The sequence below is a fragment of the Ciona robusta genome, chromosome 1, assembly GCF_009617815.1.
Source record: "Ciona robusta chromosome 1, ASM961781v2".
Lineage (NCBI taxonomy): Eukaryota > Metazoa > Chordata > Ascidiacea > Phlebobranchia > Cionidae > Ciona > Ciona robusta.
In genome coordinates, this window is record NC_143235.1 from 9,026,426 (window position 1) to 9,040,346 (window position 13,921).

A 13,921-nucleotide genomic window follows, 5' to 3' on the forward strand; every position below is an offset into this window, starting at 1 on the left:
TTTATGTACACCTCTTGCGTAAACTCAACTCTTATCTGTGACGCAGTGTTCGCAAACACTATGAGGATTACAGGCGTCGGCGAAACAAAGTACATTGGGAAGATTTGCTTATGACAAATATAATATTAAGAGATAAGTAAACGGTGGGCGTACGTCTAAGGCACCTCGCTCTCGGCTAAAACTGTTTGACTTGTCGGTTGCTCCAAAACCGTTTCTTCTCAGGAATCTTAAACAGCTAAAGATAGGGCTGTGAAAACTTAATTAGATTTTTTTAAATGCTAAGGAATGGAACAGTATTTTTAAATGCAGCGTTGGTGTTTCATTTTTAATAACATTTTAATTGGGTTTCGAATTGAACAGATTCACTGTAGTTTCAGAACACGTACAAGAGGCTTTTTACCCAAATCCATCAAATGAGTTAAAACCGATTGGCAGTGACCGGATAAATTTTAACTCAGATGAAACATTTCAAAGTAAAACGTTTCGTTTTTCTATAAATTACATTGCTCCGCCCACCTGCCTGTTTGTGTATCGGTATTTTACTTTCAACATCCGCCAGATAAGTGGATTTAAATCTTAAACATGGAGGCATGAGAGGCGTTCCATAAGGTGAACTTTACATTGGGTGGGGCAGAAGCGATCCTTCAGACGCTGCCGGAAACCTATTCCAAACGCGCACGACAGCAAATAAAAAGGGACGGCGCTTCTACCAATAGAACTGGGGTCGCGAATCGATCTAATCTTCTAATCTTTTAATCCACGCCGCCTTTTCCCTCCTCCTCGCCGATCGTAGTCGATTCCGCTAGATATATTCGCCACACAATACAAAGTTGTATGTTCGATTTCGCTTAGCATTTGAGGTACCGCCCGCTAAATACTGATTTCGTGACATGCTGTAGTATACCTTGAACCAATCCCATTTGCCAAGGATACGGTGAGGTGAATTTTTCAAGTCGGCTCTGGCCGCTTCCGGCCCCGAGCACATTATCTCTCATTTCCTGAGCTTTCAACTTGGTCTCAACCGACGACTTTCCGTAGAATTAGCCACGCATGCTGTGGCAGAACTAAATTGCATTTTAAAATAGAAATGACATCAAGTCTACGCAAGAAACCGACCAGATTCGCGCAGGGAAAATCCAATGCCCTCATTATTGTACACGGCCGGGCGTAAGCAGTTTCTGATGTGGATATTAATACGGTATCCTGGCGCAGGATGCCTGGGTCAATGGTGAGATCGCTACACTTCAAAGTCCTAATTCTATTATCGCTGTCGTAATGAGTCATTCGCACCTCTGCCAATGTGACACTCGCAGCACAACTCGTTAAGCGACCTTGCCATTGCTCCCATGAGAGTTAAAACCGGTAGCGCGGCCTATTACTGCTGCATTGCTTGTAATTCAGGAATTCTAATGTTTCAAGAACCAAGAGCCGCTGGAATTCAAAAGACTGGGTTTTGAACAAGGGGCGTTAGTGTCTAGTACTGAAAAAAGAGAGCGCAAATAATGTTTGAATTTTTACGTGCGAATAGAACGGTTTTTGCATTCCCTTGCTGCCACCTAGCGGCAAGGCGAAATTAAAGACAGCCATTCGTTTCCATTTACCCGCGAATTTTATCTGTACTGCACCACATATTCTTTATATTATTTCAACTTCCTTTGGTTCGATTTTTATATCAAATATCCACAATCTAATGTTACAAACACCAACAACTTCACAACAATATTTAGCTTTATCATAGGCAGTCTATATCTCTTTTAATCATGCACAGTCTATAATTCTAATCAGCTAAATAGTAAAACATAATACAAATCTACGGCAACAAAAATAACCATGATTTGCCCTTACCCTTCTCCAATAGTCTACCATGACCACATGCCCACCGTTCTTATATAACACGTTCATCCCGGTGTAAAACACCGCATGAGGAAGCAATATGGAGGATTTATGAAAACTCCACATGCTAATATTAGCACAATAAGACATGGAGGACCACAAATAAAACCTTTGTGATTGAACTTTCATTTCTTAAATAGGTCAGGAGTAAAAAAACTGGATAAGTAACAATTGTATACGTGCTGGAAACGGATAGGAGAAATAAGCTGAAAATGACTGCGGAAGTGCACGAGAAATAACTGAATTTAAACTGACACGGTTTTGTTAAAACTACATTCGTTTTCTGTGGTTTGTAAGATAAACGAGTACGCAACAAATTTATGTATTTACAAAATCCAAATATTCAATCTACAGGTTACCCTGGTAAAATCCGTGTAAATAAACACCAAACGAAATCAAAACCACAGATCTAAAACTAATAAGACCTTTTACCAAGTATATGAAGAAATTAAACGAAAACCATCATCAAATCGCAGAACGTTGGTTGGCATTACGGGTGTTATATACAAAATCATCTATATAACAGTTGATCATTAGCTAAATAAGTAGAATTATCGTTAATTGCAGTTTTACTGCGTTTGGTTATTCATGTTTTGAGGAAACTGATGACGTGTGACATGGTTTCGAAACACACAAGCACACACAGACACACACACACACACACACACACAAGCACGCACATATATGTACACATTCATTATGTGATATAATATCACCAAATTTTGCAGATAAAAGACAGTTGTGTACACAATTTAGATAATGATATTACATTTCTAAGAATTCGTGCTTTTAACGAGTGTTTAACCCAAACGAAAGTTAAGACCAGTGTGAACGTGTTGCTGAAACCATAGCACCTTAAAATCATGTTATAAATTCTAAACTTCAACTGGGATACGACAAGCTTCGTACATTGCATCTTGGTCAACAAGGACGGGGTAGGGCGACAATTGCTTGTTGTAGAAAGTATCTATATCGCCACATGGTTCGTCCTGGAGGTTAAAAATACGATTTAGGTTGAATGAATAATGTAACATGCGTATATCTTCGTATGGCGGACAACGACACTTGTTTTATTACCAGGGTTGTATTGTATACAACGAAATCGCTTATTTACCCTGCTGTATGTAACTTAGAGGGTTTTTATTTTTAAATAAAAGCTCTGGTTTAGAGGAATTGCCGTTTTATTCGTATAAAAAATACGACAAGAGATCACAGATCTAATGAATGAGCACGTTTTAAACTAATTAGCATAAGATAGTAGAGTCGGGGAAGATGGGACACCTTTAACACATAATATCCAAATAGCCTTATCGTGTTTTAAACAATAAACAACGGTTTATGGAAGTCGTGAGAACATGGTTTTATAATTCAATAAATGTTCTTTGTTTACTACCAAATAGAAGAAGAGAAAACATAATGAAAAGGTGTCCCATCTAGCCCCACCCGACTATATTATTTAATTAATCCTTTTACTACAACGGTCGACTTGGCTCGATCAAAAACAAATCTGAAGTAACCAACAAAACGGGTTCTAGTCGCCATTGGTGACTGTGGAGCAGTAGGCAGAATGTATTTATAAATGTATTATAACTAACTTATGACGTATGAGGATTGAGTGATTGGTAAAGAATATGTTTAAATACGCCTTGTACAACTCCTGTACCATGTGTTTTTGTAAACTTACACTAGTTAACGTTGTCGTCGCTTAAAAACCTTTGTGTTCATGAATTTTGACAAACCGTAATCACGCAGTAATTAAGTAATGTTATAGAAGTTAATATTAATCATATAATGTTGAATTAAAAGAAATGATTCATTAACGATTAATGATAATACGGTATAAGAGTAGTGCATTTAATGCGTCCCCACTTAAATGCTAATAGTTTGATTCAGTCGTGACTCGTGAATCGTTGTGTGGATACAACACGTGCCGTCGTTTCTCGCCAAACTGCCAGGCAGTGTTTCCGCTAGGTAAAGTGCATGAAGAAAGTAATCGTTAATTAATTGTTCATCGTGCGGTTTTAAATCTGAAAATTCAGTCTAAAAATTATAAATATGTATTATGATTTGATTTCAATCAAGAAAATAAAGAAAAATGCTAGAATTAAGAATTGAGATAAGTGCGGAAAAAAGTCACGAAAAAAACAACAACAACAACAAGCACAACTGTTCGACGAAAAAGGATCTATATGACCACTAACGACTAACGTGCTCAATAAGAGACGAAGAGAACGATATAGAGAATGAAAAAAACAGAATAAATGAGATTCGAGAGTGAAGTAACTGAAAACGTTGAGTGCTGCCTAAGTAACATGTTGTTGGGAATACGAGAAACAGGCACGACGTTTTAAGTGGATTAATGGGACCAGCTTCAAGACGCCTTTGATAATTAATTTCAACTAGGAATCCATCCGTCACGTGTAAAAACGTGACACGTTGTTTTACCAAACGATCAGTTATGGTGATGGCGAACTGAAGCAGATATTTCGGACAGTATAAAGTTCTTAATTGTTTAGGACAGGGGTTCTTAAACTTTTTGAAGCACGCCACTCCAATGAAGATCTCAACAAACTTGCGCCCCCCCCCCCTTTTGTTAAATTATCACAGTGGTGTTTAATTAATTTCTGCCATAATCTACCACAGCCAAACCTGACATATTGGACATGCTTTAAACCGCGCCGTGTTGGTTGACTGTACCTGTATTATTGCGTAAAACACATTTATCGCGATCAAGGCAAAAGTGAAATAAAATAACCGTTCGGTTTACGTTTGCGTCGTAGTTTAGCCTTATACTTGCCATGTTTTTCTTAGCCAGGTCCCAGGTAGACTGTTTGTTACGAAATAGTAGGGATTCATTGCATCATCATAGCGAATGTTTTGTCTGGCAATTAATTACGACATAATAGCAATTCACACGGCGCGGTTTAAAAAACAGACTTGAAGGTTTGCTATTTTAATTTAACTTTTGCGTGCGTCGTATTTAAGCCTTTTGAACACCACTGTAATAAGACATACAACACCTTACTTTATAGTTTTTCGCGCCCCCCTTTCAAGTGTTAAACGATCCCTAGGGGGACGCGCCCCCAGTTTAAGAACCACTGGTTTAGGACCTTTAGGTCATACGTAGGTGCACTGGTTGGGAAGGGGCCAGATTCTGCGGAATTCGCATTTTGCAAATACGCAACACATGCCTAGATTTTGTGATAAGCAATTTGTAATAAGCCACAGTTAAAGTTAGGCAATATTAGTGGTTAGTAAGTTACATGGGACGCCAATATGCAGCGACGCACAGTTTGAGAAACTTCGCCCAGTTTTGAGAACTACAGTTCTATGTAACATAGTACAAATAACAAACATATACCTCAGAGCTGCTGGTATCATCTACAAATGCAGGTCCGAAGACGACGCCCGGTAATTCCTTCTTTGCAATTTGATCCTGCAGCAAATTGCTGAAAAAATGTAATGTAATACATTTACCTTACTTTATCCTTACGTAGCCGGAAAATGACAGTCGTTATAACACGGGTGTTCATACACCCCATGTCAGCTTACGAGTTACCAAGTATGTTACTTTGTAGGTGATTATTTTTTTTTTTTGATTTTTTTTTAATTTTTATTATGTTTGCATGGTTGATAATGAAAAATTAAAAGGGAGAAGTAAATAAAAATGAACACACGATAACCGCAAGGTACTCACTTCCCGAGTTCGGAAATCACATAATAAACCTTGCTAGTTTTGAAACCATTGAATGACGAACCGGCTGCCATGGTATAAGCGCCCATGTCTGTAAAAATATAAAATAACATTAGTAAACATGGTGCCTAACTTTAGTGTGTTACGGAAAATATTTTGGGTTGGGGAAAAATGAAAACGTATTTTAGTCACACGGTTCCTATTATAATACGCAATTTGTGGGCACGTGGGGCTTATTAAGAAGCGTGCGGTAACTAATCGTCATTAATAGGTTGTCCTAATTTTCAGTCACAAAAAAAAAGAATAAAATAACCTACCAATTTGTACACGTGGTAGGACGAGTTCAACAATTTAAATACAAGAGATCACAGATCTAATGAATGAGCACGTTTTAAACTAATTAGCATAATATAGTAGAGTCAGGGAAGATGGGACACCTTTAACACATAATATCCAAATAGCCTGATCGTGTTTTAAACAATTAACAACGGTCTGTGGAAGTCGTGAAGATACGGTTTTATAATTAATTAAATGTTCTTTGTTTACTACTAAATGAAAATAGAAAACAAAATACAAAAGGTGTCCCATCTACCCCCACCCTGCTATATTAATTAATCCTTTTACTACAACGGTCGACTGGGCTCGATCAAAAACAAATCTGAAGTAACCAACAAAACGGGTTCTCGTCGCCATCGGTGACTGTGGAGCAGTAGGCAGAATGTATTTATACATGTAATATAACTAATGAAACTTATGACGTATGAGGATTGAGTGATTGGTAAAGAATATGTGTAAAACGCTTTGTACAACTCCTGTACCATGTGTTTATTGTAAACTTACACTAGTTAACGTTGTCGTCGCCTAAAAACGTTTGTTTTCATGAATTTTGACAAATCGCAATCACGCAGTAATTAGGTAATGTTAGAAGCGTCCCCACTTAAATGCTAATAGTTCGATTCAGTCGTGAATCGTTGTGTGGATTTCTTATCTCACAAACACGTGCCGTGGTTCCCTGCCAAACTGCCAGACAGTGTTTCCGCTAGGTAAAGTGCATGAGAAGAGTAATGGTTAATTAATCGCTCATCGTGCGGTTTTAAATCTGAAAATTTAGTCTCAAAATTATAAATATATATTATGATTTGATTTCAATCAAGAGAATAAAGAAAAATGCTAGAATTAAGAATTGAGATAGGTGCGGAAAAAAGTCACGAAAAAAAAACAACAACAAGCCCAACTGTTCGACGAAAAATGATCTATATGACCACTAACGTGCTCAAAGAGCAAGTTATTAGATAATAGGTCAACTCTGATATAAACCCCACGCCACGTTGTAGGAATTCACCGCCACGAAACAGATATGAAATACAGCGAAAATACCCACCCTCCCATAAAATCCAGTTTCCAACATCCAGTTGAGGCAACTGAACAAGCTCGCATATGCGATCTAAACCATCGCATGTCGGACCCCACACACTGGACGAGTATAGCATGTCTATTTCACTTGGCTCCTGCAGAAAAATAACATATTGGGATACGCCAATGGATCTGGGAATAAGGCATGTCTCGTTTCACTCAATATATATTTTTTGGATTTAGTGAAAAAACATTTGTTGGTTAAGAGTGGTAAGTGAACAGATATACTGTGTCAAGGAGTTTATTCTTCATTTACATATTATTTTGACAAAGCCGAGCTATCGTAAACGAAAATGGAAGATTAATTTAAAATGTTCTGCATTAAACAGGCTGCCAAAATAGATACAGACTTATAGAACCAGCGTTCACTTGAAGTCGGATAAGAACAGATCAAATACATTCCTATATGTCCAATATATCGATTTAAATAAAATAAAGGGCAACGCAATCAGATGCACAATACCATGTTATTAAACACGGGAAATAGGTGTATGATTTTATTGATTTTATTCAAAATAGCTATGAATGAATGTTTGTATTAAATGCGATTTCAAACAGAATCTTGTTTATGAACGAACTTTGTCTAAACAAACACAAATGACGTCACCCGCGTATGTTGCAATACAAGAGCAGTGTTCGTGGAATTTGGTCGAGTTATAACTTTACCTTGAGGAGTTTTGGCGTCACATGAGCGTGGTCATAGAACAAGCAATTGAAGGATCCGTACAAGCCATCATTGATGTAATACATGTAAGCTGGTTCGTCACACCGTGTTGGTGAAGATCGGTTTTCAATTGTATCGGTGTGCCCTGGATGTAAAACACGGTGTCATATTTTGGTATGACGCATGTTCGGTATCTGGGTGTTGTAACCAGGACATATTTACTGTGTGGTGCAATATAAAAGGTCGTATAATAAAACCAACACTATAAAACTGAAACAGTTCTAAACAGGATGGTTTAAGTGCCGATGACGCATACCGGTACATAAGCTGGAAGCTACCAGTTCAAACAACTACCAACGTTCATTATTATAGCAATGTCTATTCAGAAATCACCTGTTTGTTCGCAAATTGTTTCTTCGGTTACGTCTCGCATTACTTCGCGCTTTGCGATAATGTTGGATGCCAATGTGTAAGCCGAAGCTGCGAAATACCGACCTGGCTCTGCTATAACATCCACGTGCGGAAATTCCTCCATTGGAAATAGCTCTTTCAGTGTCATGTTGACAACGGATGCAATCTGTAGGTCGCATGAGTTAACTCATATGTAAAGTGCCAAATTGTGTAATTTTAATATGCCATTAGAGTAGACCGTCTGGCATGACACTCATGACAGCAAAGCATTATTCAAGTAAAAACGTGTGAAGTTTTAAACTAGTTTGAAAATGCACCTAAAAGGTTGAACCTGTTTAAAAGGTTATGCGGTTCGTGCGGGTTTTCAGTCATTATGTTGTTGTTTTGAACGACGTCCGTTGTACTAAATAAAACTAGTCGTGCTGATTTTAATGCAACAGAATAACACAATTTATTAGAACTTTCCAACTAAAGTATCTGCAGTGTATTTATAGCAACGCTTAAAATAAAAGTAAAGTACTATGAATACATTGGAAGGACATGTTTCTGTCTGTTTTTAACACTTTTGACTATAAAAAAATCATTAATCAGCTGCACTTTAAGCACTGAAAACTGGTTATAGAAAGACCAATTTTGCTTCTTATGTCATTTTCAACAACACATTCTGTTAAAAAAAAAATATGCCAAACAAGAACAACATCAATGCATAAACATAGCCAAGCACAGTGTTAACCAAATTAAAATTATATAACGCTATTATACCACCAGACCACAAGTTGATCAAACCTCTTCAAACTTTAAATCCACGTCTTCAGTTCCAGGGAATCCGCCACCAATGTCAAGCAGGTTGAACTTATATCCGATGCACTCTGCATAATCAAACAGGATCCGCGCGTTCTGCAAGGCTTTGACGAAAGCTTGTACATCCTGGCAACCACTACCAACGTGGAAGCTATACATATACCCAGGTTAATGTCACGAATGGGCCTATAATGTGGTGGGTCCTTAATTTATTATTCGATTATAGGTTAAACCTTATGTTTGTTTTAGCATTTTGATAATGAATTGTCGTTGAAAAGTTGTCTACTGCACTTATTAAACGGCATATTCTATTGTCTGTTACCACCTATGTTATGTACAGTTGGAGTGATGGGCACTGGCAACTTTTTCTTGGCATTGGGGGCCCACATACTTATCAGGTTGCTACTTACTGGGCTAATTTGTTCAATACAGTAAGCATTAAAGTTTACCTTTAACATAAAAGTGTTTAAACATGTTAAAAACATAAGTGATGTTTAATAAGACTGTGATCCGTCACTTCATACCTTATTCCCACAACATTCAGATTCATTTTGTGAGCAGTATCCAGCAGCTGTTTGCATACATCAGGATGAGCGCCATACTTCATGCTGAAGCGGCAGATGGATTGGGAATCGTCAGTTTGGATGCGAAGAACTAGACTGAAACATATACTTGGCTGTGAATGACTTTAGAAACAAATTTCCAGCAAAAACAATACTGTTGCACACATTATTACAAGTTATAGTGTTTTGTTATGTATATTTTTAGTTTCTAAAAGGCAGTAATGGCAGTATAATTCAGTTTTCAAAATGAGAAATTGTGGATATGAACTAAGTTTAAACAGAAAAATCAATACGTAGCCGGTGTTACAATATAATTAAACCGCATGAACTTACTCTGCTGTTGGAAAATTCTTCTTCATTTTGATCAGTTCTTCAACATTGTCAAATACAATTCTCTTGACATTGTTATCTCTGGCATACCTCACATGAGAGGCTTGCTTGCACGGATTTGCAAAAATGATTTGTTCCGGTCGCGCACCAAGGGCGAGCATTTGCCGAATTTCCGACTAAAGATTAAAACCAAGAAATATATTAGAAAAGACTGACGAACAAAATATTTAAATACCAGCATTAAAATTTTATGAAAAATTTTCAATTACCCAAATAGTATAATTGCTCTACTATGGATAATGTAATTGTAAACAGATAATTGGCTTAGAATAACAAATGCTAATTGGTTACTTTAAAAAGGTTGTATTAAATATTTATATGCTTGAATTTGAAAGAGTACATAATGCTTAAAGGACTAAATATTCAATACTAGATCGCAAGTCCTCTCATGCAGTATTTAGTTTAAGCTTTTACAGGCTACTTTCTTTTTAAGTACCATCCATGCCTGTTGTCTTGAACCACTTATCATGCGGCATGCCTATTTCCAGAGCAGTACTTAGCCACAGTAAAGATAGCTTCTGTTATATATTCCATAGTCACGAGTCATGTTATATAAAATATTAATAACCAGAGTCAGACCCTGACAAACCTAAAATTATTGAGAGATGCAACCAATGTATAATAAAATCTTTCATTTTGTGTTTGATTTAGGCACCTGCTATTTTTTTGCTGGAATGTCCACATTAAATATTCCTATATAGATATATAAATATATTATATATAATACATACCTTGCTTGCACAGTCAAAGCCAGTGCCGAGACCAATTAACATCTTAAGAAGGATTTCATCTGGATTGCATTTGATTGCATAATGAGGAATGACCCTGGGGAAATTCTTCTGCCAACGGATATATTTTTTCATAACATCGCCAAGATCACATATGAAAAAGCCATCATCATGGTCCTAGTTATAAATGGATATTACATTTTGTTAAAACCAACGAACAAGCTGATGCATATAATAGTTAACCCAACATTAGCAGCATACAGAATACAAATACTAATGATTTCTTTTTAAATAAGATCATTGGAAATAATATTTTAGCAGGTAACTGTATCTGTAATCGCAACTACATGCATAAAAACTATAATAATACATTATATATATATATATATTATATAACAAGATAAGACTATTAAAAATATTATTTTCTCGCTTTTGGTCAAGTGTTAACCCCTGGGGAGGAGTAATGGAAATATGCATTTTGAAACAGATGTTCACAAAAATGTTCATACGTTCACTTATAGTAGTTTCTTAGTTTTCTTTAAAAGACGAAGAAATTATCTACCAATATAGAAAAATAGAATATTCAAAAATGGAATATATATATATTATATTTAATAAAATACAAGAGATCACAGATCTAATGAATGAGCACGTTTTAAACTAATTAGCATAAGATAGTAGAGTCGGGGAAGATGGCAGATGGGACACCTTTAACACATAATATCCAAATAGCCTGATCGTGTTTTAAACAATTAACAATGGTCTGTGGAAGTCGTGAAGATACGGTTTTATAATTCATTAAATGTTCTTTGTTTACTACCAAATGAAAAGATTTGCGACTGCGGAGCAGTAGGCAGAATGTATTTATAGATGTATTACAACTAATGAAACTTATGACGTATGAGGATTGAGTGATTGGTAAACATTAAAGAATATGTGTAAATACGCTTTGTACAATTCCTGTACCATGTGTTTATTGTAAACTTACACTAGTTAACGTTGTCGTCGCTTAAAAACGTTTGTTTTCATGAATTTCGACAAACTGTAATCATGTAGTAATTGGTAATGTTAGAAGTTAATAATAATCATATAATGTTGAATTAAAAATAATGTTTCAATTTAGATTAATGGTAATACGGTATTAGAGTAGTGCATTTAATGCGTCCCCACTTAAATGCTAATAGTTTGATTCAGTCGTGACTCGTTGTGTGGATACAACACGTGCCATCGTTCCCCGCCAAACTCCCAGACAGTGTTTCCGCTAGGTAAAGTGCAGGAGGAAAGTAATCATTAATTAACCGCTCATCGTGCGGTATTAAATCTGAAAATTTAGTCCAAAAATTATGAATATATATTATGATTTGATTTCAATCAAGAGAATAAAGAAAAATGCTGGAATTAAGAATTGTGATAAATACGTAAAAAGTCACGAAAAAAAACAACAACAACAACAACAACAACTGTTCAACAAAAAAGGATCTATATGACCACTAACGTGCTTAAAAATATATACACCTTTTTCCTAAAGGATTACATAAACATAACATACCTCACGTCCATCATTTAAAATCTTGGATGTAATGATTTCACTGGTGTTTATTGTTGGGTATATTTCAACAGCAGAAGTTTCAACACTACAATCTTGCTTCATTTTGTTTGGGTGAAAATGTTTGGAAAAGTTGATAAGTGTGGTACACAAAAGCTTTATATCTGCAAACTAATAAAAACAAAGTAATGAATTAATTATAGGACTGTGTAAGTTAGAAATATCGGGTTTTTCTTACATTAGGTGATGTTATATACACAACGAACTAAAAATATGCCCGGGAGGTGCTAGCTGGGGTCCCACGGTGGATCAAAGTTGAAGTCAAGCTGTGGTTTGTAAAGACAGAGACCTTCCTGCCTGGAGATGTACTTGCTTGCCAAACTAGACTGAAAATATAAAATGCATAGGTTTAATTAAATATGGTGTAACTTAAGTTAAGAAATGTGTACAGTTTTTGTTTATTAGAAGAAGTAGGCTATTCATTGAAAATACCATTGCTCTAGAGTCTATAATACATTTACTAATCGTAGTATTAGTGACATGGGCAATTACAGAACCTTTAATCCTACTCATAAGTAAAATTAGGATTAAAGGTAAATCTATTTGGAAAGCTATATAGTAGACAGATTGTATCACTTACGAAAATTGCTTCAACAGACACTGTCTTTGTTTGTGTTAACGACGGAATTTTGTTGTTTTTCTTTTCAAGACTTAAGGATAAAATAACGGTTTCTTCATCAAATTTAGTCAGAAAATCTTTTCCTTTTTATAATTACCAGTTTTCCCAAAATTGTCCTAAAACAATAAAAATTCCAAAAGGTCTAGATATGAAAAATAATGTGGTTAGAAATTAGAATAAATACAGTGTTTATTAAAACAGGTATCGGGTTGTGACAGCCTTTTTTGTCTGCCTTTTCTTACACCTCTCTGGCGGTATTTGTTTTAAACCATGTTCTCGCATTTGACGTCTAGAAGAACTTGTTGCTGCCTCTTTTGATAACTTTGTTTTTGACTTGTTCCGTACATACTGTGCCGTTTCTTTGCAAAGCTTTTTTAATGATGATATTTTTGCAACTTGATTGCGACAGCGTTGCTTGTGGGCTTTTGGAATTTCTCTTTTTGCTATAGTTTTCCACACCCTTTGCCGAACTAAATTCATGTTGAATTGCATGTTTTGCCCAAGCAAATGCCACTGACTATTACTTGTAAATCTTTGCTCAAGTTTAAATTTTGGCGACATAAATGCATCATGCATCTCCAAATCCAGTTCAGAGAGATCCTCCCTTGATTTCCCAGGTTTTCTGGATTTGTTTCCTTTTAGTTTATATTTACCGACAACACTTTCAAAATTAGTGAACCACTTTTCATCTCCCGTATGCACATCCGAGCCAAAGTACATGTATTTTGATAAATACGGGTCAGCTTGAAGAGTTTTTCTATAAAACTTAACAGAATTTCGCAGGCGAAGCTCGTGTTCTAAATATTCATCATCAGTTTCAGAATCTGATGATTCATCACATATAATATCTTTTAACCATTGTCTATCTGTTTTGATAACAGTATCTAAACTAGTACCAAGGCCACTGGGACAGAAAACTGGTCCATCGTCAGTAATGCTTATATCGTTGTCATCTTCGTTCGTATCACTTACGTCACTACTTGGCAAATTTTCCAAACCTTTAATCTCTTGAATCAAGAAATCAAGCTTTAAAGCATCTCGTAACTTACTTCTGTCCATGTAGTATTGCTAAACACACGATGATGTTAACCCTAATGGTGTTATGCGGGCTATAAGACTCATAACGATGTTTGTTAAAA

At 36.1% G+C, this 13,921-nt stretch overlaps 1 protein-coding gene across 1 annotated transcript; it reads right to left on the minus strand.

Annotated features, from left to right (window-relative positions):
* Positions 1–2,199: 2,199 nt before the first annotated feature.
* On the minus strand, positions 2,200–12,925 carry LOC149742815 (ornithine decarboxylase-like). Its single transcript, XM_089893732.1, has 13 exons — positions 12,744–12,925; positions 12,342–12,489; positions 12,107–12,274; positions 10,561–10,734; positions 9,773–9,945; positions 9,401–9,535; positions 8,862–9,027; positions 8,058–8,241; positions 7,667–7,809; positions 6,969–7,095; positions 5,591–5,678; positions 5,255–5,342; positions 2,200–2,882 (listed from the first exon to the last, which is right to left on the minus strand). Exons 3-13 carry the CDS (start codon positions 12,206–12,208, stop codon positions 2,769–2,771), a joined length of 1,494 nt encoding a protein of 497 aa, XP_089749858.1. The 5' UTR covers positions 12,209–12,274; positions 12,342–12,489; positions 12,744–12,925; the 3' UTR covers positions 2,200–2,768.
* Between the last annotated feature and the right edge of the window lie 996 nt (positions 12,926–13,921).

Bases quoted from the DNA above. Each gene is read 5' to 3' on its own strand.
- LOC149742815 (XM_089893732.1), bottom strand. From the start codon at position 12,208: ATGAAGCAAGATTGTAGTGTTGAAACTTCTGCTGTTGAAATATACCCA. The intron at 10,735-12,106 runs GTATGTTATGTT...ATTTATAACTAG, and splicing joins TTTTAAATGATGGACGTGAG to GACCATGATGATGGCTTTTT. The intron at 2,883-5,254 runs GTATATGTTTGT...TTTAACCTCCAG, and splicing joins ATGATACCAGCAGCTCTGAG to GACGAACCATGTGGCGATAT.